This window comes from Peromyscus eremicus, chromosome 1, assembly GCF_949786415.1.
Source record: "Peromyscus eremicus chromosome 1, PerEre_H2_v1, whole genome shotgun sequence".
NCBI classification, from domain to species: Eukaryota; Metazoa; Chordata; class Mammalia; order Rodentia; family Cricetidae; genus Peromyscus; species Peromyscus eremicus.
The window spans coordinates 170,121,085-170,146,036 of record NC_081416.1 but is presented as its reverse complement, the minus strand read 5'-3'; the positions used below and the strand labels follow the sequence as shown (position 1 = coordinate 170,146,036).

The following is a 24,952-nucleotide window of genomic DNA, read 5'->3' as shown; positions in this document are numbered from 1 at the left end:
TGTGGGAGGCTGCGAACCCACCCGATCTTGGGAGTCCTCTCCAAGATCAGAAAGTTCTCTTAACCGCTGAGTGGTCCCTCCAGCCCCTTAATGAATTTTTTTAAAACGCGTAATAGAGTCAGGCTAGAGTAGGGGCTCAAATAAACGGGAGAAGCTGATTTTAGGTTTCTTTTTTTTTTTTTTTTTTTTTTTTTTGGTTTTTCGAGACAGGGTTTCTCTGTGTAGCTTTGTGCCTCTCCTGGAACTCACTTGGTAGCTCAGGCTGGCCTCGAACTCACAGAGATCCGCCTGGCTCTGCCTCCCGAGTGCTGGGATTAAAGGCGTGCGCCACCACCGCCCGGCCTGTTTTTAGGTTTCTTGTGTTAAGTCTGGACACCAGTATTTTAATAAATCCGTTTTTGTCGGGTACAAGTAAACCAGTGTAACTGAAGGGCTCCTCAAGGCCTCCAATTTCTCTGTTTCTCCCCTAAATTCCGTTCACTGCTTGGACAATCAGGACCGAACCAGGAAGAGCTAACGTGCATGAGCCGGATCGATTCTCTCGGCTCTCTTCCTTCCACATTCTGTTCGCAGTCCTCGGCGGTCCTCAGCGATGCCTCGGGCACCGCCTCTCTCCGGAGCCCGCCCTCTCGCCTCCGTGCGCACGCGCCAACCTTCCGATTGGCGAGGTGACGGGCAGGCTCGGCCAATGGCGTCGCGGGGAAGGCGGGGCTCGAGGCCCACGCCCCCCTCGTTGAATATTCAGGAGGCGGTGGAGTGGACGCCCCAGCGAGCCGCCATGAAGTGAGAGGGGGGTCCGGGGAGAGCGGTCCGCGCTGCGGTGGGAGATGGGGCGGCCGGTGGGCGTCGCCGGGGCCGGGGCGCGGCGTGGAGAGGCTGCGGAGACCGGCCCGGGTGGCTTCGGGGTCCGTGGCGGGGAGATGCCGCGGGGGCGGGCGGGCGGCATGGAAGCCGGGGCGGCCCGAGAGCACCGGGCACTGACGCTTCGCCGCCGCCGCCAGGCTCAACGTGGACGGGCTGCTGGTCTACTTCCCGTACGACTACATCTACCCGGAGCAGTTCTCCTACATGCTGGAGCTGAAGCGCACTCTGGACGCCAAGGTGGGTGGCGGGGCCGCGGGCGGCTGCTCTCCCTGCACGCCCATGGCTCCCTCCGGCTAACGTCCTGGTCCGGGGCCGGGCACGTTAGCCCCAATCCTGCAATCCCAGCACCGGTGAAGCCCAGGCTGGAGCATCGCTGCGAGTTTTGAGGCCAGCCTGGGCTACCTAGTGAGACCCTGTCTCAACAACAACAAAAATAAACAATAGAGCTGGGAATGGAGCTCAGTTGGTAGGGTGCTTGCCTAGCTGGTTTCGTCCCCGGCACCGCATAAAATGAATATGGCAAATATGTCTATGATTCCAGCAGCAGGGAGGCTGGGGAAAGATTGATCCGAGTTTGAAGGCCAGCCTGACTTTCATAGTGAGTTCCAGGCCAGCTAGGGATATGTCTACGGAGACTCTGTTTCCAAAAAATATCTAGATAATTTGGGGAGGGAGGGTTGTAGCTATCTCAGTTGGTAGAATGTTTACCTAGCATACTCGAATCCCAACACAGAATTAGCCCCGCGTGAGATGATGCATGCCTGTAACCCTACCCCTGGGGAGGCTGAGGCAGGAGAATCACTGGGAGTTTGCAGTCGGTCAGGGTGAGTTCCAGGCTAGCCAGGGCTATATAGTAGGACCTTTAAAAATATAGTAGTAGGAGGCCGGCAAGATGACCTAGTAGGTGCAGTGTTTGCTGTATAATCATGGAGTTGATTACCAGGAACCCATGTAAAAGTGTAAGGAGAAAACCACCTCCACAAAGTTAGTTGACCTTTGACCTTGGCATATGTACCCACAAACATACATCACACACACACACACACAAACATACATCACACACACACACGCACGCACGCACGCACGCACGCCTGATAATAGTAATAACAGGTTTGATAATAGAATCAAGGCTGAGTCTTCCCAGTCTTAGGGACATTGAGACCTTTTTTTTTTTTGTCAGCCTGGCTTGGAAACCAGGATCCATGGGCTTCTCGCTGTGCACTCTTGGGCACATCAGTCAAGCTCTTGCCACAGTTTCCACCCCGTAAATGGTGGCTGTGCTTCTCTAGGGAGGCGCATTAGAGTTGTAGTTTGGTTGGTGCGTGTACCAGGCCCTGGTTTCATTTCCCGCACGTAAGCCTGGTGATTCACGCCTGTAACTCAGAACGTGGAGGCAGGAGGATCAAAATTCATTCTCTGGTACCATAGTGTGTTGGGAGCCAGTCACGGTGGGGCATGCCTTGAATTACAGTACTCCAGAGGCAGAGGCAGAGGCAGGAGGAGCCCTGTGACTTTGTCTACAGCCTGGGCTACATATGGAGTTTCAGGACAGCCTGGGCTACACATAGAGAGAGCCTGTTCCATAGAAAGAGTTAAACCAGTGTGCTAGGTAAGTTCCTGTGCCTCCAGCTACATCACAGCCCTCTCTTTACCTTCTGTAATGCGATAGGAACTCACTAACCTGTCCAAACTCACTCCACAGTCCAGGGGACACTGAATTTAACAACCCTCCTGCCTTGAAGAAGAGGAAGAAAACAGTAATGTGTTGGTGATCATCCTGGGGTATATGAGACTCTGCCTAAAAAGGAGACTCTGGAGAGGTGGCTCAGTGGTTAAGAAGGCTTACTGCCCTTCCAAAGGACCCCAGTTCGATTCCCAGTGCCCATATCTGCCACTCACAATGAGCTGTGACTTCAGCTCCAGGGGATCTCTTCCTGATTCTGCAGGCACTGTATGCACATAGCATACATACACATACACACACACACACACACACACACACACACACAAATTAATGTTCTTTAAGATCGAGTTAGTGACAGCCTTTCTAGGTTGTAGTGAGGACTGTGCCAGTCCACACATGAAAGGCAGCAGTTTCCAACTCAGGCTGACTTTTTTGGTGGCGCGGGGGAGTTTGTTTTGTGTGTGTGCGTGCTAGGAATTCAACTAACATGCTGGGCAAAGTACCTGCACCTCGAGCTACATCCCAGCCCTCTTTCCTTTTTGTGTGAGATAGGACGTCACTAAATTACCCAGGCTGACACTGATCTTAGCAATCCTCCTGCCTTGGGTTCCTGGGTAGCTTGGGTGAGAGCCTTTGATGAGCTGACTGGTGTTGACACGCAGAGGCTATTTGGCGTGTTTACAGTCACAGTAGTGGAGGGAAGGAGTTCAGTTGTGGAGGTCAGAGGACAGCTGTGTAGACTTGGTTGTCTCCATTTTTATGTGGGTTCTGGGGTTCAGACTCAGGCTGTTAGGCTTGGTGGCGACCACTTTTACATGCTTAGCCACCTTGACAGCCCTGAACATGAACTTTAAAAAAAATTTAACTATATTTATTTAGAGTGTGTGTATACATGTGTGTGCATGTGGAGGTCAGAGGACAACTTCTGAGAGGCAGTTGGTTCTTCCATGTAGGTCCTGGGGATTGAACTCGGGCATCAGGCATGGCCACAGTGCCTTTACCTGCTGAGCCGTCTCAACAGCCCACAATTCTATTGGTCCTTTCAATCTTTTTGTTTTGTTTCGTTCTTTTCAAGACACAGTTTCTCTGTGTATCCCTGGCTGTCCTGGAGCTCACTCTGTAAACCAGGCTGGTCTCGAACTCAGAGATCCACCTGCCTCTGCTCCTGAGTGCTGGGATTAAAGGCGTGCACTATCACTACCCGGCAGCCCTCACAATCTTGCTTCAAGTAAGGTTATAGAGCCACATAGAAGCAAGGATGCTGTGACCCAGATGTGATGCAGAGAGGTAAAGGTTCTTTCCTTCTGCTGCTCAGCAAGGACACAGAAATAGGGCTCAGCCTGTAACCCTAGTACTCAGGAGATGGAGGCAGGAGGATTGCCAAGAGTTCGAAGCCAGCTGGAGGTACATAGCAAGTACTAGACTAGCCAAGGCTGCATAGCAATATCCTTGGGGCTAAAATTAAGAATGAAAAATAAAAAAAACTCCAGCAAAAAGGAGAATCGGAAATGAAGCCAGTTGTTCTGGGGGCCTTGATGGCAGTTCCACCATTGTGTGTGTTGTGTTCCCAGATAGTGGCGTATCAGCGAGGGTCCCCAGAGTTTATGTCCCTGAGGTTCTGAGAGCCTGTGTGTGCCCAACTTTCAGGGTCATGGAGTCCTGGAGATGCCCTCAGGCACCGGGAAGACAGTGTCTCTGCTGGCCCTGATCGTGGCCTACCAGAGGGTGAGTGACCGTCCTGAGTGCCTGGACTGGGAAGCGGGGAGGGGCTGGATGGGGCTGAGCTGATTGTCACCCACAGGCTTTTCCACTGGAGGTGACCAAACTTATCTACTGCTCACGGACAGTGCCAGAGATTGAGAAGGTGGGCAGTGCAGATGGACCCTGCCCTCTGTCCCCTCCCCTGGCCTCGGTGGTCCCCAGTTGCTGCCTTCACTGGTCTGTGGGCAGGAGCTTATGCTTGTCGTGAGGTCCCCACCCAATGTTCCCATCGTCTAAGCAGGTCATAGAAGAGCTTCGCAAGCTGCTCAGCTTCTATGAGCAGCAGGAGAGCGAGAAGCTGCCGTTCTTGGGACTGGCTCTGAGCTCGAGAAAGAACCTGTGCATTCATCCCGAGGTGAGACCCGGCCTCCCCAGCCTTGGGCTACCCACTAAAGGCCCAGAGAAAAGCCTTGGCCAGTACGAAGTGACCGCCAATGAAACTCCTTTTTCAGTTGTTAGATCCTGGCTCATCCAAGATCAGAAACTACCTGAGTGCTAGGGTGGTGCCTCAGATTTCACATTTGACCTTGTGGGGTAGGTCAAAGTCTAAATGGTAGCTTACTCGGAGTATTGGGATCTTTGTATACATGAAACGTAAGTTAACTTTATGGCAGCCTTGGGTCCTAGCTGATGGTATCCATTATATGTATGCAGGTATTCCAAAGCCCACAGACATCCAGAACCCAAAACACAGCCGAGCCAAGGGCTATTCAGTGAAGACAGGGTTTCTCTGTCTTTCGTGGGCTCTCACTTGTAGACTCACTCTGTAGACCAGGCTGGCCCTTGCTGTGGAACGTCATTCTGTATGCTGTGAATGTGTGTTGCTCTGATTGGTTGATAAATAAAGCTGTTGGGCCAATGGTGAGGCAGAGTAAGGTCAGGCAGGACATTCCAACTAGAGAGAGAGAGAGAGAGGAAGGAGAAAGACAGAGCTGAGAAGATGCTGCTCCACCAGGAGAAGCAGGATGTAAAGTACCAGTAAGCCACAAGCCACGTGGGAAAGTATAGATTTGTAGAAGTGGGTTAATTTAAGATGTAAGAGCTAGCTAGCAATGAGCCATTCAGCCATATAGTTTGAAAATAACACATGCCTCTGTGTGTTTGCTCGGGTCTGAGTGGCTGCAGGACCGGGCGGGACACAGGAAAACTTGAGCTACAGGCCCCAAACTCAGATCCCCCTGCCTCTGCCTCCTGAGTGCTGGGATTAAAGGCGTGTGTCACCACTGTCCGGCTTGATTTTTTTTTTTTTTAAGTTTTTTGAGACAGGGTTTCTCTGTAGTTTTGGTGCCTGTCCTGGATCTCGCTCTGTAGACCAGTCTGGCCTCGAACTCAGAGATCTGCCTGGCTCTGCCTCCCAAGTGCTGGGATTAAAGGCAGCCACCACTGCCCGGCAATTTTTTTTTTTTTTTTTTAAGATTTATTTATTTATATTATGTATGAGTGCTCTATCTGCATGTACACCTTTATGCTAGAAGATGGCATCAGATCCCACTGTAGATGGTTGTGAGCCACCATGTGGTTGCTGGGAATTGAACTCAGGACCTGAATTCATCAGGACACTGAGCCATCTCTCCAGACCTGTCTGGCTTTGTTTTTAGAGAGCTTAGGTTTTTATTTTTTAAACATTTATATATTATTTGTGTGTATAAATTATTTGTGTGTGCTTGCGTGTGTGCGTGTGCATGTGGGTGCATGCTGGGAAGTAGGGGCGTGTGTCCCAGTGCATATGTATGGGTGAAAAGACAACTTGTGGGAGTCTGTTCTCTTCTGCTGTGTGGATCCCAGGGAGTGCACTCAGATTATCGGGCACTGAGCCATCCAGCTGGTCCTCTGTTTATTTGGTTTTACTATGATATGGATTGCCCCTAGGGCTTTGTGTGTGCTAGCAAGCACTCTGCCTACCCTTGAGACATACCCCCAGCTCCTTTCCACATTTTATTGTGAGGTAGGCCCTTGGTAAGTTGCCCAGACTGGCCTGGGTGTGCAGTCCTGCTTCAGCTGCCTGAGTAACTGGGATTACAGGCACACGCTGCCATGCCCAGCTCTAGTGACAGTTTTGAGTCTTAGCTGTGCTCCCACTCTGACATCCCTGTTGGCATGCACTGTCTGCGGTCTCTGTTGTAAGCTGTCCCCTGAACCCTCAGGTGACACCACTGCGCTTTGGGAAGGACGTGGATGGCAAGTGCCACAGCCTCACAGCCTCGTACGTGCGGGCACAGTTCCAGCAGGATGCCAGCCTGCCTCACTGCCGCTTCTATGAGGTGCAGGGAAGGGCCCGGGCCGGGGAGGGCAGAGACGCTCTGGACAGCAGCTCTCCCTGACCCTGCCATCCTCTGCCCTTGCCCCAGGAGTTTGACACCCATGGACGCCAGGTGCCCCTCGCTGCGGGCATCTACAACCTGGACGACCTGAAGGCCCTGGGGCAGCGGCAGGGCTGGTGCCCCTACTTCCTGGCCCGCTACTCGGTGAAGAGTTGTTTTGTTTTCTCCTGAGGCAGGATCTCATTTGTAGCCCAGGCTGGCCTCAAACTTGGAATAACCTTACCTCAGGTTCCCAGCTGTGGGGGTTGTAGGCATGAGCCACTGTGCCCACCCGTCTGTCAGCCCGTCTGTCTGCCTGCATCTTTGTTGACCTGGTGTCTAGGCCGTCTGTCTCCAGCCTGTGACCTCTATTTATGTCCTGTCTGTCTGTGGTCCCCACTGAGGGCCGATCCTGTCTGTCTTTCCGTCCATCTGCTGTGTCTGTCTTTGTGTCACATTTATGGAGTGGTGTGGCAGGGTTAGCAGGGCCCCGGACAACCTTTCCCTCTGTGTGCCCAGATCCTGCATGCCAACGTGGTGGTTTACAGCTACCACTACCTCCTGGACCCCAAGATCGCGGACCTGGTGTCCAAAGAGCTGGCCCGCAAGGCTGTGGTGGTCTTCGATGAAGCCCACAACATCGGTGAGGAGGGTGCCAGGGTGTGCAGACAGCCCTCTGCCCCCGCTCCCCCCGAAGCCCGGCTGAGCCCAGCTCTCTCCACTTTCCTCCCTAGACAATGTCTGCATTGACTCCATGAGTGTCAACCTCACCCGCAGGACTCTGGACCGCTGCCAGAGCAACTTAGACACCCTGCAGAAGACCGTGCTCAGGTGCCCACTCTGCTCCCTGTGCTGGGTCGGCCTCAGTGGCCCTGGATACCTGCTCCATTCCAGCTCCTATCCCGTGTCCCCGTCAGGATCAAGGAGACGGATGAGCAGCGGCTGCGGGATGAGTACCGGCGTCTGGTGGAGGGGCTGCGGGAGGCCAGTGCAGCGCGGGAGACAGATGCCCACCTGGCCAACCCTGTGCTGCCCGACGAAATACTGCAGGGTGAGCCACGTCCCACCCACCTCCGCCCCTCATAGCCCTTCCTGTCCCGGCTGACTCGGTCTCCCTGCAGAGGCTGTACCAGGCTCCATCCGCACTGCTGAGCACTTCCTGGGCTTCCTGCGGCGACTGCTGGAGTACGTCAAGTGGCGGCTGCGTGTGCAGCATGTGGTGCAGGAGAGTCCACCCGCCTTCCTGAGCGGCCTGGCCCAACGTGTGTGCATCCAACGCAAACCCCTCAGGTGCGGCCCGCAGTGGGACCACAGGTCCAGACTGTCGCTGGTGATAAGGGGGTCAGGTCAGAGCTGGATGTGGGGGAGCCCATGGGACCCTGAGGTCGGTTGGCTGCGAGTGCTGCGGGACTACATGTGCTTCCTCAGCCGTGTGTGTGTGTGTGTGTGTGTGTGTGTGTGTGTGTGTGTGTGTGTGTGTAGGGGGCGTGCAGGTGACACAGCCTCCGTGAACCTGGGAAACTGTCTGCGGCTGCTCTTCTTTGAGCACTGGGGTCTATGACACTGGCTTAGGGGGAGTGTGGCAGGGCAGAGGCAGGTGACTGTTGGCCATGGGTCTTGTGTCACAAGAGTTTACATACAGGCGGTGAGTCTGTGTGCCGTGTGGTAGGGCTCGTACCATCCTGGAGTGGTACCTCTGGGTGTCTTGCACAGTGTGGGGACAGGCTGACCACAGACATGGCCAGGTACCCAGGGAAACACGTGGCCAAGAGTCCATTGTTGCTTCCCTCTCCCGACCCCCATGGCTTCTCAGGTTCTGTGCTGAGCGGCTCCGCTCCCTGCTGCATACCTTGGAGATTGCTGACCTGGCCGACTTCTCCCCGCTCACGCTCCTCGCTAACTTCGCCACTCTCGTCAGCACTTACGCCAAGGGTAAGCTCTCTTGCCTCCACTGGGGCCTGACAGCAGGACTTGGGGGCCCAGCCAAGTCGGGCGGGGTATTAGCAGGAGGTTTGGGCATGCAAGACTCTGGGAGTCTGAGCTATTTCGAGGACCCTGGGAGCTGTACAGTGTTCCTGAGTAAGCGAGCCCCCTGTTCAGATTCATGTGTCCAGAGGTTCCATGTGGCTGCAGAGCGGAGAATGGAGTGGGCAGTGGGGTGACACTGACCCGAGGGATGCTATGGGGTCTGCTCACCCTGGGCTGGGTGAGGAGTCCTCGTGTGTGACTGAGGGCACTGGGGAGCCATGGCAGGTTCTGAGCGAGGGATGTACTTAGTGAGATTATTGCTTTCACGGTTCGTCTAGCAGGGAGAGAGAGGGCCATAGACTGTGGGGACAGGAAAGGGGGCTGGGGAGAGCCTTGGGAGGAAGAGGCCAGGGTGTAGGAGCATGGTGCTGGGCATGAAGGCCTTGAGGGAGAGGGATGTAGGCTGATGCAGAGGGAGACATTCTGGAGGCTTTTGCTTGGTCTGTGCTCCCCCACCCACCCCCCCACCCCACCCCCCCACCCCCCCGCAAGCTTTACACTGAGTTTCTAAGCTTATCCCTGGGGATTACTACCGTAGTCAGGAAACCAGGTCAGCTGGCACCCTGCAGTGGCTCAGCCTCGGCAGGAGGATACCCCGCCGGCAGGAGGATACCCCGCCGCCACCGCCAGCCCCACCCCAGGGCTACTGGCAGCTGCCTGCTTCCTTCTGCGGTCAGCCCTTGCCCAGCCCGTTGGCCTTCCTTGTTCTCGCTCCCCACCTACCGTCCATCACATTCTGGCCTGAACCTCCCTCCCTGCGCCCCCATCCCCTGCTGCTCTCAGAAAGCACCCCCACTCCGTGCTGGGCCTGCCCCGTCCTCTGTCCCAGCTGGGTCTCTGGGACTCTGGATAGTTGTCTTCCCCCAGTGCAAGGGGAGCCCTTGTGGATGGGACCAAGGCTGTGTTGGTCACTGCTGAGTCCTCGGCACAAGGCTGAGCACAGGACCTGATCGTTTCTTGCCAAGTGAAACAATCTGTGAATGTATTTGTTCAGTCAACAAATGAGCCAGGCCGGGCCGGAAACAACGGGATCTAAGGCAGCCTCACCCCCCACCCCAGTCACACACACACACACGCACACACACACACACACATACACATACACACACACGCACACACACACACACACACACACACACACACACGCACACCTGGCCCTGTGGAAACAGCAGGATCTAAGGCAGCCTCACCCCCCACCCCAGTCACACACACACACACACACACACAGGAGTCACAGCCTTTCTGGAATGATCTTTGCTCCTAGCCCCCTAGAAGGTGATACTGGAAGTGTGGCCATGCTGCGGGGATCAGGTGCCCCAGCCTCCCGGGGGGCCCTGGGGTGGAGCTGGCACCGCATCCGGGAGCAGGAGTGGCTGTGCACAGTCCATGGGCACACTTGTGGGTTATGGGAGGAGTGGAGACACCAGCCAACGTGAGGTGCCACAGCATCTCCCCGGCTGCGTGTGGGCAGCTGCCTGGGGAAGGGCAGGCCTGGCCCCCCTGCAGGACCATGCAGTGAAGTCCTGAGCATTCGCACAGTCCAGTCATGCACTAGCCCTGCAGAGAAGAGGGCAGGTTGGGGCGGTTGTGCACCCTGGTGCCTGGGTCTCACTTGGATGGTGAGCGTCTGGGGTGACACACGGGCCATGTTGTGACCATGAGACTCACCAGCTGCCTCCTCCACCAGGCTTCACCATTATCATCGAGCCCTTTGATGACAGGACCCCCACCATCGCCAACCCCATCCTGCATTTCAGGTGAGATGGCAATGCTGTGTGGGTGGGACGGCCTTGACCCCGCCCTGCCCTGTGTGACCTCTGTGTTGTCCTACAGCTGTATGGACGCCTCCCTGGCCATCAAGCCTGTGTTTGAACGCTTCCAGTCTGTCATCATCACCTCTGGGGTGAGGACACTGTGCTGTCGCTCCATGGGGGTCCCGGTCCCTGCCCCGTCCTGCTGAAGGCTTCCTTGCTGTCTCTGTTGCAGACACTGTCCCCACTGGACATCTACCCCAAGATCCTGGACTTCCACCCTGTCACAATGGCAACCTTCACCATGACGCTAGCCCGAGTCTGCCTCTGCCCAATGGTGAGTGGGTGAGACAGGTGGGCCCCCCGCCTCCTGGCTTCTGTGTGGGCAGCCAGCCGCTCAGCTGAGGCTCAGGCCTGGTGGGTGCAGCAAGCCACCAGATGACGCCTGCATGGGAGGGCGTCGTGCTTAGGGACACCACGCAGAGTGTGTACCGGTGCAGGGCAGGGCTGCTGCTCGGCCGCCATCTTGGTCAGGGTGGGTTGCCATTTGTCACCCAGCCGTGGCTTGGGCAGTGAGCCTCCTTCTGAAGCTTTGGGCAGAGCTGTGTCCTCTCAGCCCCTGGCTCTGCTTTGGAGTTTAGAGCCCAGCAGGTTCCTGACCATGTTCACCCCACAGCCACAGGCAGCTAACTGTGGCTGGGGATGGTGCCTGGCACGAAAATCAGAAACACTTTAAACCTTATGCAGGCTTTATAGCCTGACTTTGTGCTTGTGGAGCAGGAACTTTGTAGAGGCTGGTGGGTGCCAGAGGCTGGGCCTGTGTGCAGGTGCAGGCCTCCACTCTCACCAGCAGGCGTTAGACGGTTGTTCTTAGAGCTGGAGACTGGCATGGTGGACCGGGGAGGGTTGCTAATAGGTGTGTGCTGCAGGTGACCTGTACTACCTAAGGCTGGAGTGTAGCCTTGCTTAGGAGCACAGTGGTCCCTTCCCTGGGGCTTGTCGTTATGTGACTGGCGGCTGGTGGCTCATGGCTGAGCACCAGGCATTTGCCTAAGCATAGGCCTAGGGCTGTCCACACAAGGCTTTCCTGAGCTCGGGCCTTATCTGGTCCGGTGCTTACCTAGCACACAGCAGGCCTTGGGTTCCGTGCCCGGCAGTGCATGCCCGGTATGGTGAGGCAGGCCTGTGATCTTGGGATGTGGGCAGAAGGACCAGGAGTTGTTCAGGAACACCTTGGCTACACAGAACTTCAGAAGTTGGGGAACAGCCTTCTCATGGGCTTGCGAGGATGGATAGCCTCAGTGAGGCTCCTCGTCGAAAGGCCAGCCTGGGCTACATGAGACACCATCTCAAAAAGGGGGCGTTCAGCTATAAAGTGTGTCACACTACCTTCACGCCGACTCTTCCAGATCATTGGCCGTGGTAATGACCAGGTGGCCATCAGCTCCAAATTTGAGACCAGGGAAGACATTGGTGAGTCACCTGTGGGCCTGCTTGGGGTGGGTCTCAGGTGGGTGAGGGCCTGCGCCATAACAGGCCCCCTGCCTCTGTGGCTAACACGGGCCTCCCTCCCACCCTCAGCGGGCCACTGCAGGTTGGACTGCCCTGGGTCTCTTCACTCTGGGAGCTTGCCACCAGGCATATCACTGAGCCTCAGTACAAAGCACAGGGCCCTTGGGACACGGGGCGCTGGCTTCTGAGTGTCGTCTGGAGAGACACAGCCACTTCTGCGTGTTTCTTGTGCTATGACGTGTCATGTGGCCACGATGAACCTGGGGGGGCGGGCAGCCCTCTGATGGGCTTGGGAGGGTGAATTGGTGTCGGTATGGGTAAGGGTAAGGAGCCTCAGTGGGTGCCAGGGGGGGATCCAGTCTCTAACCCCCTCTCCCTAGCTGTAATCCGCAACTATGGCAACCTCCTGCTGGAGATGTCTGCTGTGGTCCCCGACGGTATTGTGGCCTTCTTCACCAGCTACCAGTACATGGAAAGCACTGTGGCCTCCTGGTATGAGCAGGTACGCCCCTCTTCTCTGCTCTTCCTGTTGGGGCTCCACGCCCCATGTTTCCACTGGTCGCACGCATCACAGGACAGGACAGTGGCGCCAATAGCACCCTGCCCCACCCCCACCAGCAGCCTGCAGGCTCCTCAGTGCCTCCCTCCACCAGAGGGGACCCCCCTCTGCATGGGCTGCGCTGCTCCCCAGCAAGTAGGCCTGGTGCCGGGAGGGGAGGGGGCAGGGGCGGTGCTGTGAACATCAGGTTCCGGGAGTTAGGCCGGACCAGAACTCCCGCTCCAGGAGCTCTCGTATGTGTGGATGAGGCCGTGGGGGTTCTGGTGCCCTTCAGTCTTGTGACTGCAGTGAGCCCAGCTCTCAGGCCTAGGTTCAAACAGGCACCGAAGACTGGGTGTGGCTCAGACAGGTACCTAGTGTGGACTTCCCCAGTGAGGGGCTGTAGGTTTAGTTAAGTGGTAGAGCATGTGTGTAACACGTACAGGCCGTTGTCACAGTTGATCCCTAGTACTGAAAAAAAAGGAGATCTGCCGGCCTGAGGGCTTGGGCCGGCAGGGTCTTGGCTGTGTCTATGAGGCACATGGGACTCATCTTCTGAACTCGGTGAGGTGTCCATTGTAAAGATCTCTGCTCACTGAGCTGCCCAAGTAACCCTGGCTGGTGCCTCTGGGCCCCTTGTCTTGTCCCGGTGGGTGGCCTGACTTGTGTCTCAGTTCCTTATCATTGCAGTGACAGGTTTGAACTCAGGATAACCCCTGGTTGGTCCTGCCTGGATTACAGTCAGGCCCTCCACCTGCACTGGCCCCTTTGGGCCCCATGCCCACCTTCCTGGGTGGTGATCAGCTTCCCACTTTGGACCGCCAAAGAGACTGGACAGCTGGGGTCCAGAGAAGGACCTCCATGGGAGGTCACAGCAGTGGGGCTGAAACAGGAGTGTTGGGCCTGTGTGGCCCATTGTCCGAACCCCTGTCATCCCCAGGGCATCCTTGAGAACATCCAGAGGAACAAGCTGCTCTTCATTGAGACCCAGGACGGGGCGGAGACCAGTGTGGCCCTGGAGAAGTACCAAGAGGTGGGTGCCTGGGACAGGCAGGGGATGCCAGCTGCCAGCAGAGCGGGAAAGGGCTGAGGAGTGCCTGCCTGCTTCCATCTCCCTAGGCATGCGAGAACGGCCGGGGGGCCATTCTGCTCTCAGTGGCTCGGGGCAAAGTGTCAGAAGGGATTGACTTTGGTGAGTGGACCTGGCTATTAGCCCAGAGGCCCACCCACCCTACTGTGGCTGCTCCCTTGGGGACCATGGGCATGCAGAGGGACCCCGTCTTCTTTCCGTACCCTGGGGCAACCCTAAGCACACACCCTGGCACCGGCCCAGAATGTAACCCTGCTGTCCTGCCCCAGTGCACCACTACGGGCGGGCTGTGATCATGTTTGGCGTCCCCTATGTCTACACCCAGAGCCGGATTCTCAAGGTGAGTGGGGAAGCAGTGGTGTCGGGAGGGGGGGCTGTAAGGGAAGGGCTGGCTCTCCTCTACCTTAGATCCTCCCTCACCCCCAGGCCCGGCTAGAGTACCTGCGGGACCAGTTCCAGATCCGTGAGAATGACTTTCTCACCTTTGACGCTATGCGCCATGCAGCCCAGTGTGTGGGCCGTGCCATCAGGGGCAAGACAGACTATGGGCTCATGGTCTTCGCCGACAAGGTGGGGTTCAGGGCCTCGGGGGCCCCCCCAGCCAGTCCCACCTCCTCACAGGGAGGGGTGGTGGGCAGCCTGGCTTCCAACCTGGGGTTTGCTGTGCTCCCCTCCCTCCTCACAGCGGTTCGCTCGGGCCGACAAGCGTGGCAAGCTGCCTCGATGGATCCAGGAGCACCTGACGGACTCCAACCTCAACCTGACGGTGGACGAGGGTGTGCAGGTTGCCAAGTACTTCCTGCGGCAGATGGCACAGCCCTTCCACCAGGTAAGCCCTTGGCCCCGCCCCTTCTCCCTCCTTCCCGGCGCACACTTTTCCTAGTCACCCAGGGTCCCCAAGTCCAGGAAGTAAGGGAGAGTGGACAGCCCGGGGGCACTGAAGAGACAGCCCTGGCGCCCTTCCCCTAGTTTGGCCATGCACTCCAGTCTCCGGACACTCAGGGTCAATGTGACACCCTGCCTTTACCCCGCCCCCCAGGAAGATCAGCTGGGCCTGTCACTGCTCAGTCTGGAGCAGCTGCAGTCGGAGGAGACGCTACAGCGCATCGAGCAGATCGCACAGCAGCTCTGAACACAGGACTGCGGTGACACCTGGGGCTCCCCAGGGGGTGCTGGAAGGTCCCCGGACCCTCAGGCGAACACCCAGTCCAGTGTACAGCCTTTAATTGCAGGGAGGGGACGGCAGGATCCCGATCCACAGGTGCCACCCAGGCAGGGTGCCCGATAGCCACCCACCCCCCTTCCCCGATCCTGAGCAGCGGCGGCCACTGCAGCCAGTCCACTTAGCGCGGGCTCAAGTCCTGGGTGCTGGCGCTGAGGGTCCGGGGGGCCTCGCTCAGGTGCCGCGTTGAGAGCTGGGGGCAGGCACAGGAGTGGTTGGAGTCCTTCCCCAGTTGACACTGGGGCCATGCCATCTCCTACCCGCCCACTCACCCCCATCTTGAGTCCCCAGGAGGAAGGCCCACCTTCCCCGTGTTGCTGAGCCCGCCAGCAGCTCCCTGCTCCGCACTGGCCCCTCACCTGCGTCCTGGCAGCCCTTGGACCGTCCATGTTGAGCATGCTGAGTGACACGGCCCTTTTCATCCTTCAGAGGAGGACGGGAGGGAGTGAGGCAGGGCTGCAGCCTGCCCCGCTCTGACTGCCGTCATGGAGGGAGGCACCAGGAAGGCTGACAGGCTGCTGACCTCGCCCAGCACTCACCCGGCAGCCCCTGCCGTGCCCTCCCCTCGGAGGCGGGAGACCAGCTTCTCACTGCCCCTCCGGATGGACTCCCGGAACTTGGAGAAGGAGCTGCTCCTACGCAGGACCTGGGGAGGGCACAGGGACCTGTGGGGACACAGTAGGGCCCACCCAGGCCGGGCCCTACGGGGACCCCAGGTGGAGCCTGCTTACCTGCTGCTGTGCGTCACCCGCTGTGCCTGCGTGGGGGGCTCCTGTGGAACAGAGGGGACACGGAGGTGGGCTGACGGACGCCACACACAGGGGGGCAGGAGGAAGGAGGGGTGGGCTCACCAAGTGGGGCGGGCAGAGCCTCCTGGCTGAGGATCTCCTTGTACAACTCCTCTGCCTGCTGGTACTTGTTCTGTTTCAGGTAGGCCGAGGCCTGCGGGGAGGGCAGGGGCAGGGCGTGGGCATCTTGCTTAGGCCTGGGAACTTCTCAGACCCGCCCGCCTGCCCCAGCATCCTGCCTTAGCTGACTACAGTGCAGACCCACCATCCCAGAAAACCAGGCTGCCCGAGCCCCTGCCCTGCCCGAGCTCCACCTTGTACCCCGGACTCCTACCTCAGTGCCTCAAATGTCAGGGGCACTTGCTGTGACAATAAAGCCTGACATGCTACTGTAAACTGGAGCTTGCTCCTGGTTTTCTGTACTGAAGGACTGCAGGGGCCTGAGGTCCCCCTACCCACAGTGCCCCAGGACAGGACCCACCCGTGCCTCACCAGGTTGTTCTTGGTCTTGGCTACGTTGGTGTCATGTGGCCCCCCCAGGGCCTCGTAGATGCTCAGGGCCCGCGCATAGTGCCGTTCCACATCCTGGAACTTGCCCTGGTTCTGGCAGAGCAAGGCCAGGTTGTTGAGCTGCTTGGCCACATCAGGGTGGTCGGCACCCAGGACCTGGGGTGCACACAAACCATCTGTCACATAGGGTGGCCCATGAGATGCCACAGTCACATCAGGGTCGCAGGTTGGGAATGTAGTAACAAAGTGGAATTTAACATGGCGGGTGGGAATCAGCAAGGCCAGAGGTCATCAGCTTAGGGGTATGAAGTGGGTCAGGAGGTCAAAGTCAGGATTGCACTGTAAACTCATCAGGGTGGTGGATCATGAGATTGGGCGCTCCCGGCTCAAGTGGGAGGACCTGCCACCAAACGCAAGGTACACCAGGATTATGGCTCGTGGTACCAGACAAGGCAAAGGGTGGGTGCAGCACCTTCTCACGGATCTCCAGGGCACGTTGGCATAGGGGCTCTGCCTCCCGGTAACGGCCACGTTTCCCATAGAGGACAGCCAGGTTGTTGAGGGTAGCAGCCACCTGCAGGGGGAGAGTGGGCAGAGGAAGAAGGCCACGAAACATCCCCCAAGCCCGCCCTCCCGGCATGCATGGCTGCTCACTGCAGGATGTTCAGGACCCAGTGTCTGCTCCCGGATTTGTAGGGCGTCGTGAAGAAGGTCCGTGGCCTCCTTGTACTTGTTCTGGTCCCTGCAGAGAAGGGATAGAAGGCTGGTTTAAGTCGGGGTCACAGGCTGGACTAGCCAGGAATGACTGGTATCTTTCAGGGGACCCCTTGTCTTCCCACACAGGCAAATCTGTCAAGCATCGGGTCTCCTGTCCCTTGCCCACCCTGGTGCCCCATGCTCTGGGTCTCACCACCTCCCCAGATCTCTGTTCCTTCCGTTGTCCCTTGCTCCCATTCTGTTCCCACCCAGGTGCCTTATCTGGCCAGAGGATCGCCAGGGTACCCCACTACCACAGACGGGGCCCCTCCAATCAGCCACAACCCTCACCTGTATACCAGTGCCAGGATGTTAAGCATAGTGGCCACGTCAGGATGGCAGTGGCCCGAACTCCGCTCCAGGTCCTCCAAGGCCTGGCGACATAGGGGCACCGCTACCTCGTAGCGGCCCTGGCCGGCGTACTGGATCACCAGGTTGTGCAGGGTCCGCAGGCGAGCTGGGATCTCATAACCACCCTGTTGTGCTGCTGCAGCTCCAGCTGCCTCGGGACCTGGGGGAGGTGGTGTGGAGTTCCGCAGCCTGCACCCCACAGCCTGCACCCCACAGCCTGCACCCCACAGCCTGCACCCCACAGCCTACACCCCACAGCCACCTCTGGCACTAGGGCCTTGTGCTGTTGTTGGACACGGGGATTGTAGGAATCTAACCGGCCAGTGGGATGTGCCAGAACCGAGCCTGCCTTGGTCACAGGCTGCCTAACTTCCAGCTTCTAACCTCCCTGCTAACCAGGGCCACCTGCTTCATCTTCCGGACCCTGCCCTCCCCTCCCCGTGCCCTGTGCCCTGCTCAGAGGCCTTGGCGTGCCTCCGGTCAAGCCTCCCGCCCCAGGCTTAGCCTGTAGTCTTGTGTGACTACCCTCTGATACCATGCCCAGGGCTCCCACACACCCACCTTTCCTTTCCTCCTCTTCACTGGGGAACAGAGAAGCCAGGCTGTCTCGGCGAGGGGGGGACTCGGGCCTCTGTGGGGAACAGGAAAGAGTAATTCCCGGAAAGGCAAGTGTCAGTGCCCTGAAGCTAATTCAGGCCTCCCTGGGTAGCTCTCTGTCATCTAGGGCAGGGGCTCGCTCACTCTGTAGCCCAGGCTGGCCTTGAACTCACAGAGATGCGCCTGCCTCTGACTCCAGAGTGCTGGGATTAAAAGGCATGGGCCACCATGCCAGGCTTCAGGACTGGTTTTGTTTATAAGCATCTCATTATGTAGCCCAGGCTGACCTCAAACTCACAGAATCCTCCAGCCTCGGCTACACTAGCTCTGAGTTTGAAGAGCTGTGGGTCAGCCTGAGAGGTTTCAGTGGGCTGGGGAAGAAGACCCAGGAGCTTGAGGGAGCATTGAGGGGGCTTTGGGGATCCCACAGGTGCTTGGAGGGTTATGGGGTACTAGGAAGGCCTGAGGGTATCGGGGGCTCTGTGAAGGACTGTGTACCCCCTCCTCATCCTGCCGCCGGTACCTGGCTCTCCTCGGGTGGATCATACTGCCGCAGCTGACCCAGGAACTCGAGGTGGCTCTTCTCCTCCTCCAGCTGGGCCACAGCCTCCTCACTGGCCCGCAGTCGCCTCTGTGTCTCCTCCAGCTCCTCTCGAAGCCACGTGTTCTCTTGGGCTAGCCTCCGCGCCTGCGCCCGCAGCCTCTGCTTCTCGGCCTCTAGCACACCCACATGTGCGGACAGGGCCAGCAGCACCTGGGAGGCATCGGGACCATGAGGAGGACAGCCCAGCCCCAGCCCAGGCTTTACATCAGGCCAGATACACCCAGTCTACACAGGTTCCCCCAGACTCTGAAGGTAACCCACAGTGTGGCTCTGATAAAAAGAGTTTTCCAGCAACCCCTGATTTCACCCAAAATATGCATACGGTTAGTTACTATTCCATCTGTTTAACCCAGCACCTGCCTAAAATCCACCTGTAAGTAACAGGGGTGTGGCTCAGTAGTAAAGGCCCTGCCTAGAATCCCCCAGTGAGGGGCTGGGGTGTGGCTCAGTGGTAGAGCCCCTGCCTACCATGAGCAAAACCCAGGGGTCCATTCATAATGAAAACCCCAAACTCCCTCCAGGACCGAGTTCTATAGGAGGACCACATCTGGCACACATAAAATCTCATCCCTGATGCTTCCTAGGGAATCTCTCTGCCCTGCAGTCCCTCCTTCCAGGCCTGGTTCCTTCAGACCTCCTACTACCTACACCTCCTCCCCTGTATTATGATCCCCTCATCCCCGGGCCTCCCCCACCAGGCCTGATCACACACACACACACACACACACACACACACACACACACACACCCCTCATCCCTGGTCCTTCTCCTGGGCCGCCCCCACCAGGCCTGATCACACACACACACACACACACATACACACACACACACACACACACACACACATCCTGCATCCCTGGTCCTTTTCCTGGGTCTCCCCCACCAGGCCTGATCTCACACACACACACACACACACACACACACACACACACACACCGCATCCCTGGTCCTTCTCCTGGGTCTCCCCCACCAGGCCTGATCTCACACACACACACACACACACACACACACACACACACACATCCTGCATCTCTGGTCCTTTTCCTGGGTCTCCCCCACCAGGCCTGATCACACACACACACACACACACACACGCACGCACACACACACACACACACACACACACACACACATCCTGCATCCCTGGTCCTTTTCCTGGGTCTCCCCCACCAGGCCTGATCACACACACACACACACACACACACACACGCACGCACACACACACACACACACGCACACACACGCACACACACACACACACACACACACACACACACACACACACACGCCCCGCATCCCTGGGCTTTCTCCCGCTCAGGCCCACGCCCCTCCTGGTCCCACATACCTGGGCCTCGCCCAGCCCCAGCTCGATGGCCTCCAGCGAGTGGCTCACCACCTGTTGCTTCTCTTCCAGCAGCTCCGCTCCAGCCACGGGACCCGGCCCGGCCAGGGCCTCCGCCAGGTGCCCAGCGAGACTGTAGTGCTCAGCCCGCAGGGCCTCCAGCCCCTGGACCACCTGTCGGGTCTGCCGCACCAGCTCCTCGGGGTTCAGGCGCTCTGGGCCCAGCCCTGTGCTTCCCGGGGCTGCCACCTGCACAGACATGGCTGTTCCTGGGGGGCAGTGAGGTTGAGGGAGTCACCCTCTGGGACTCACAGCTTCTCTTCGGTCCAGCCATCCCCCTGCCCACCCATCCTGGCTCGCTCCCTGCCCGAGCCCGGTCCATCCCAGGCAGCCTTCCTCCGGGAGCGTGCTCCTCTACCTTTGTAAAACCCAGGGCTCTACCCCGAGGGCCACTCTAAACTGTGCGGAGTTAGCTACGAGGACAAACAGCTGGCTCCAGGGCCCCCTCCACCCCGCTGCACTCGGCTCACCTGGCCGGCCCCCCCACCCAGGTCCCCAGACACCCTAGCTCAGAGCTCCCAGCCTGCTAAGCGCCCTGGGACCGGAGGCGCCACCTCTGCCAGGCTGGGAGGCGGGGCGTGTGGAGGCGGCAGGCTCCCGGTGAGCTCATTCTTAGGGTGTTTTTGTCAGGAACCAGTCAGGCCACTGGGGGGGGGGGGTGAGGGATGGAACCCTGAAAGCAGAGAAGTAGAGCATAGGGCCTGGAGGCGGGGTGGGGTGGGGAATGTCTGAGAGGGACTGAAAGTTGGCTCCTCTTGGCAAGACCTGGAGGGACCGGGACCAGGGGTCCCGACCACCGCAGCCAAGCTCCAACAGTCTAGGGTTTTGATGAGACACACCTAAGGACAGCCATGGCTCACGGAGGGCAGTGGCCGTGTGATACGTGTGAACATCCGAAGCTGGTAAGGGGTGAGGGTCCCCCACATAGGGTTTTGTGTGTTTATACACGTGCGTAACAGAGTCAGAGGCATAGACGGTGAATCTCGTAGACACACACTACTCAAGCACGCCTCGGGAAACACACATACAACTCTCTCTCCATCCCTTTTTATTTACTCTTTTTCAGACAGGGTCTCACTACGTAGCCCAGGCTAGTCTAGAACTCACAGCAATCCACCTGTCTCTGCCTCCAGAGTGAGACGATTAGAGGGATGTGCCACCACACCTAGCCTTTTATAAACTTTTTTGAAGTTGGGTCTTCCGTCTCCAGACTGGCCTTGACCTTGCTATATGGTTGAGGATGGCCTTAAACAACACGCATCACCACACTCCGTGTATGGGGTCCTGGGGATGAACCCGGGTCCTGGACATGCCATGCACACCCAGGGTGGGCATGCTAGGTAGGCACTCTTATCAACCGTGCCCCAGCCCAGGCCCTTCTTGAAGACGATGGCAGACAGAATCCCATCTCAGACACGGCTCAACACACTGCAACTCCCTTGTTTCACACACCCCCGCACCCTCTCTAAACAAACACGCATACGTGTACTACCTCATTAGAAACACAACACAATAAAAGAAACAACAACAGAAAAGACAGCACGATGTACTTATTTCTCATCTTAGAAACACAAAACGCACTGCACTTTCTCCTTTTCAAAACACAGCTCAGAGCCCGGTGGGGTAGCATATACCTGTAATGCTGGCACTGGAGCCTGAGGCAGGAGGATCATGGTTGAGTAAGCTATGAACTCTGCTTTTAAAAAGAAAATCTAGGGGCTGGAGAGATGGCCCAGTGGTTAGGAGCCTTTGTTGCTCTTACAGAGGACCATATGGTGGCTCCCAACCACACCTCCAGTTCCAGAGGATCTCGTCCTCTTCTGGGCATTGCACACACATGGTCCACATACATGCCTGCAGACAAACACTCATGTACATAAAATAAATCTTAAGAGAAAAGGTGAATGCTGGTAAGGGGTGGCCAAGCATGGCCAAGGCCCTGGGCTCCATCCCTTGTACAAAAAGGAAAAAAAAAAACAAAAACAAAAAAAACGTTGAGGCATGGGCATGTGTTGCAGACTGAGATCTGAGCTCTCCAGAGGCAGATCAGGAGTTCAAAGCCATCCATGGCTAAAGCTTCCTGCCTCCAGCTCTCAAGTGCTGGCTACAGGCAGACAGCACCGTTCCAGGGCTCTGTTTTTTTGGTTTGTTTTTTTTTTTTTTTTTTTTTTTTTTTTTTTTGGTTTTTCAAGACAAGGTTTCTCTGTGTAGCTTTGTGCCTTTCCTGGAACTCACTTGGTAGCCCAGGCTGGCCTCGAACTCACAGAGATCCGCCTGCCTCTGCCTCCCGAGTGCTGGGATTAAAGGCGTGCGCCACCACCGCCCGGCCGGGCTCTGTTTTTACACAGGGTCTCATGCAGCTCAAACTGGCCTCAAAATCACTATGCAGGGGCTGGAGAGGTAGCTCAGAGGGTTAGAGCACTGGCTTATCCCTCTTAATTCAGAAGTCCTGAATTCTATTCCCAGCAACGACATGGTGGCTCACAACCATCTATAATGAGATTTGGTGGCATGCATACATGCCAGAAGACTGTACATATAATAAATAAATCTTTTTTTTTTTTTTTTTTGGTTTTTCGAGACAGGGTTTCTCTGTGTAGCTTTGCGCCTGTCCTGGAACTCACTTGGTAGCCCAGGCTGGCCTCGAACTCACAGAGATCCTCCTGGCTCTGCCTCCCGAGTGCTGGGATTAAAGGTGTGCACCACCACCGCCCCGGCAAATCTTTTTTTTTTTTTTTTTTAAATCACTATGTAGCCTAGACAGGGTTTCTCTGTGTAGCTTTGTGCCTTTCCTGGAACTCACTCTCTGGCCCAGGCTGGCCTCGAGCTCACAGAGATCCGCCTGCCTCTGCCTAGTTCCCCCCTCCCCTTTTTTTTTCGGTTCACACCACAACTGCTAAGATGACAGGTATGCCCCAATCCCTGCTGTCCTGGATCTCACTCTGTAGACCAGGCTGGCCTCGAACTCGCCGAGATCTGCCTCCCGAGTGCTGGGAGTAAAGTTGTGCACCACCACCACCTGGATTAATATATATAATTTTAAAAGAGATAATCCTCTGATGCACAGTGCGTCCCCGCCCCAGTTTCCTCTGATGACCTTGGGGCTTCCACCTAAAACAGCCTTTTCTACATCCCAGATTCACAAGCGGGTCATGTTGCAGGATTCTTGCCCAGAAAGAGACCAAACTACGAACTCTGAAATACAGTTTCTACTTGGTGAGTGCCGTTTTTCAAGCATTTTAAGTCAAAATCCCAATTCTGTGGGTTCAAGGCCAGCCTGGTCTATGGAGCTAGCTCTAGGATAGCCAAGGCTACACAAAGAAACCCTGCCTCAAAAGAACAAAACAAACACACAAAGTGCAGGGTGTGTGTAGAACCCAGGTAGGCGCAACCTCACAAGCCACATGAGTAGTCAGTCTCTATGGCCCCCAGCATGTCCAATGTCACCTTCCCACCCCATAGCACAATCTCCAATCCAACTGAGTCCAAAGCCCCAGATGCAGCCGCCCCCACACCACAGCCAGATACCCACATCAGCAACCACAGGGACAGCCACGGCTTAGCCACAGCCATCTGTCACTCAGGCTGTCCCCGGCACTCCCAGGAGCCCCACAGACAGAGCCTCAGCACAAGTGCAGAGCCGGCCCAATGATAACCATGGCACAGCATGGCACAGCCAGCCTTCCATGCCATCACCCCACACAGGAACATCTCAGCCATTCCGACCCCCCATGCACACACACACAAGTGAGCTGCACACTGCTGCCAGTCCATACAGCAGGCATGCAGCATGCACACACACACACACACACCCCTCCATACCAGGGACACACAACCAGAGTGTCAACAGCCAGTCAATGACCATCACATATCACCCATGTAACCGACACAATTCCACACACTCCATCCCCACCGCTGCACAACACCTAGATCCAAGCCCGTAAGAGATTCCACTCCCTGACACACATGGCCACACACATCCATCAGCCACAAGTACAGAGCTGACCATAGACCCGGCATCTCCCTGCACACATGCTAAGTAGTGTGTCCAGCCCACACCTAACACACACACACAATCAGGGTCACCCACATTCACTCAGTCTGTCCCCATTATAGGGTGACATGGTAGCTCATCTCCCTTTTACACTTGTACCCACAGTCTGACTCTCTTCCTTATTAAAAAATTATATATAAACTGGGCAGGTGGTGGTGGCGCACGCCTTTAATCCCCGCTTGCACTTGGGAGACAGAGGCAGGTGGATCTCTGGGAGTTCGAGGCCAGCCTGGTCTACAGAGCGAGATCCAGGACAGGCAGTGATACACAGAGAAACCCTGTCCCGAAAAACAACAAAAATTATATATGTGTATGGACATTCAGGGTTTCTCTGTGTGGCCCTGGCTGCCCTGGAACTCGCTCTGTAGACCAGGCTGGCCTCAAGCTCAGAGATGCACCTGTTTGTCCCCCGAGTGTTGGGATTAAAGGCGAGCATCATGATGCCTGGTCTTTTCCTTTATATATTCATTGTGTGCGGACGTGCACGGAAGGTCAGAGTTCAACCCGCAACTTTGAGGAAGTCAGTTCTCTCCTCCACCTTGTGGATCCTGGGGATCAAACTTAAAAAGTCAGGCTTGGCAGCAAGCACCTTGACCCACTGAGCCATCTCGCTGGCCTTCTTTCCTTGTCTTTTTCTTTCTCTCTTTGACACGGGTACCCACAATCTGTCCTCCTTGTCGCTCTCGCTTGAGAAAGAGTCTCACTACGTAGCCCAGGCTGGCCTCCAACTCTGCGCCTCCTGCCTCAGTTTCCCCAGTGCGCCCTGCCTGACACCCTCTCTTTTGCACACGCCGCGGAGGGTCCCTTACCATGCGTGTCTGGCACTCCTAGGCTGCAGCCGGTGACCCTCTGACAGCCCGGCCAGCCCCTCCCGCGGCCGCGGAGACCCCGCACCCGACTCCGCGTCACAAGGCCCCGCCCCGCCCACAGATGTTTTCCTAGCCGGCTAGGGCGGGGCGCGGCCCGCGGGGACCCCCAGGCTCGTCCCCGACGCCAGGCCCGCGGCCCCCTCGGGGACCCCGCAGCCGTCGCCGCCGATCCCCCCCGTACCCACCTGGCGGCTGCCTGTCCGCACCGCCTCGCTGCGCGGAAACACCGCGGCTCCTGCTGCGCCGCAGCCGGTCCCGGCGGCTCCTCGGG

At 57.2% G+C, this 24,952-nt stretch overlaps 2 protein-coding genes across 4 annotated transcripts; one reads left to right on the top strand and one right to left on the bottom strand.

Annotated features, from left to right (window-relative positions):
* Positions 1–674: 674 nt before the first annotated feature.
* Ercc2 (ERCC excision repair 2, TFIIH core complex helicase subunit) lies at positions 675–15,830 on the top strand. The gene is made up of 23 exons (XM_059280692.1): positions 675–783; positions 1,002–1,101; positions 4,196–4,273; positions 4,350–4,412; positions 4,551–4,664; positions 6,454–6,570; positions 6,658–6,774; positions 7,129–7,252; positions 7,344–7,440; positions 7,527–7,660; positions 7,731–7,899; positions 8,423–8,541; positions 10,325–10,394; positions 10,471–10,540; positions 10,624–10,725; positions 11,798–11,861; positions 12,281–12,402; positions 13,379–13,471; positions 13,558–13,630; positions 13,798–13,868; positions 13,955–14,098; positions 14,214–14,357; positions 14,568–15,830. The coding sequence occupies exons 1-23, from the start codon at positions 689–691 to the stop codon at positions 14,658–14,660; spliced, it is 2,373 nt and encodes a 790-aa protein (XP_059136675.1). The 5' UTR covers positions 675–688; the 3' UTR covers positions 14,661–15,830.
* Positions 14,658–24,952, bottom strand: Klc3 (kinesin light chain 3). 3 transcript variants are annotated; one of them, XM_059280718.1, is made up of 13 exons: positions 24,622–24,718; positions 19,702–19,967; positions 18,276–18,506; positions 17,717–17,786; positions 17,096–17,315; positions 16,703–16,790; positions 16,521–16,622; positions 16,031–16,204; positions 15,602–15,692; positions 15,482–15,522; positions 15,290–15,396; positions 15,110–15,173; positions 14,658–14,943 (listed from the first exon to the last, which is right to left on the bottom strand). In XM_059280718.1, the coding sequence occupies exons 2-13, from the start codon at positions 19,957–19,959 to the stop codon at positions 14,872–14,874; spliced, it is 1,518 nt and encodes a 505-aa protein (XP_059136701.1). In that variant the 5' UTR covers positions 19,960–19,967; positions 24,622–24,718; the 3' UTR covers positions 14,658–14,871. The 3 variants fall into 3 exon arrangements, with proteins under 3 accessions (XP_059136701.1, XP_059136695.1, XP_059136687.1); XM_059280712.1 differs by lacking the exon at positions 24,622–24,718 and adding an exon at positions 24,867–24,952 and having other exon boundaries at positions 14,658–15,173; XM_059280704.1 differs by having other exon boundaries at positions 14,658–15,173.

Excerpts from the sequence above, each read along its gene's own strand:
- Klc3 (XM_059280712.1), bottom strand. The coding sequence starts at position 19,959 with ATGTCTGTGCAGGTGGCAGCCCCGGGAAGCACAGGGCTGGGCCCAGAG. Across the intron at positions 17,787-18,275 it reads ATCCACCCGAGGAGAGCCAG|AGGCCCGAGTCCCCCCCTCG; the intron begins GTACCGGCGGCA and ends TGTTCCCCACAG. Across the intron at positions 15,523-15,601 it reads GGCTCTGCCCGCCCCACTTG|GAGCCCCCCACGCAGGCACA; the intron begins GTGAGCCCACCC and ends TCTGTTCCACAG.
- Ercc2 (XM_059280692.1), top strand. The coding sequence starts at position 689 with ATGGCGTCGCGGGGAAGGCGGGGCTCGAGGCCCACGCCCCCCTCGTTG. Across the intron at positions 13,472-13,557 it reads CCCTGGAGAAGTACCAAGAG|GCATGCGAGAACGGCCGGGG; the intron begins GTGGGTGCCTGG and ends CCATCTCCCTAG. Across the intron at positions 14,099-14,213 it reads TCATGGTCTTCGCCGACAAG|CGGTTCGCTCGGGCCGACAA; the intron begins GTGGGGTTCAGG and ends CCCTCCTCACAG.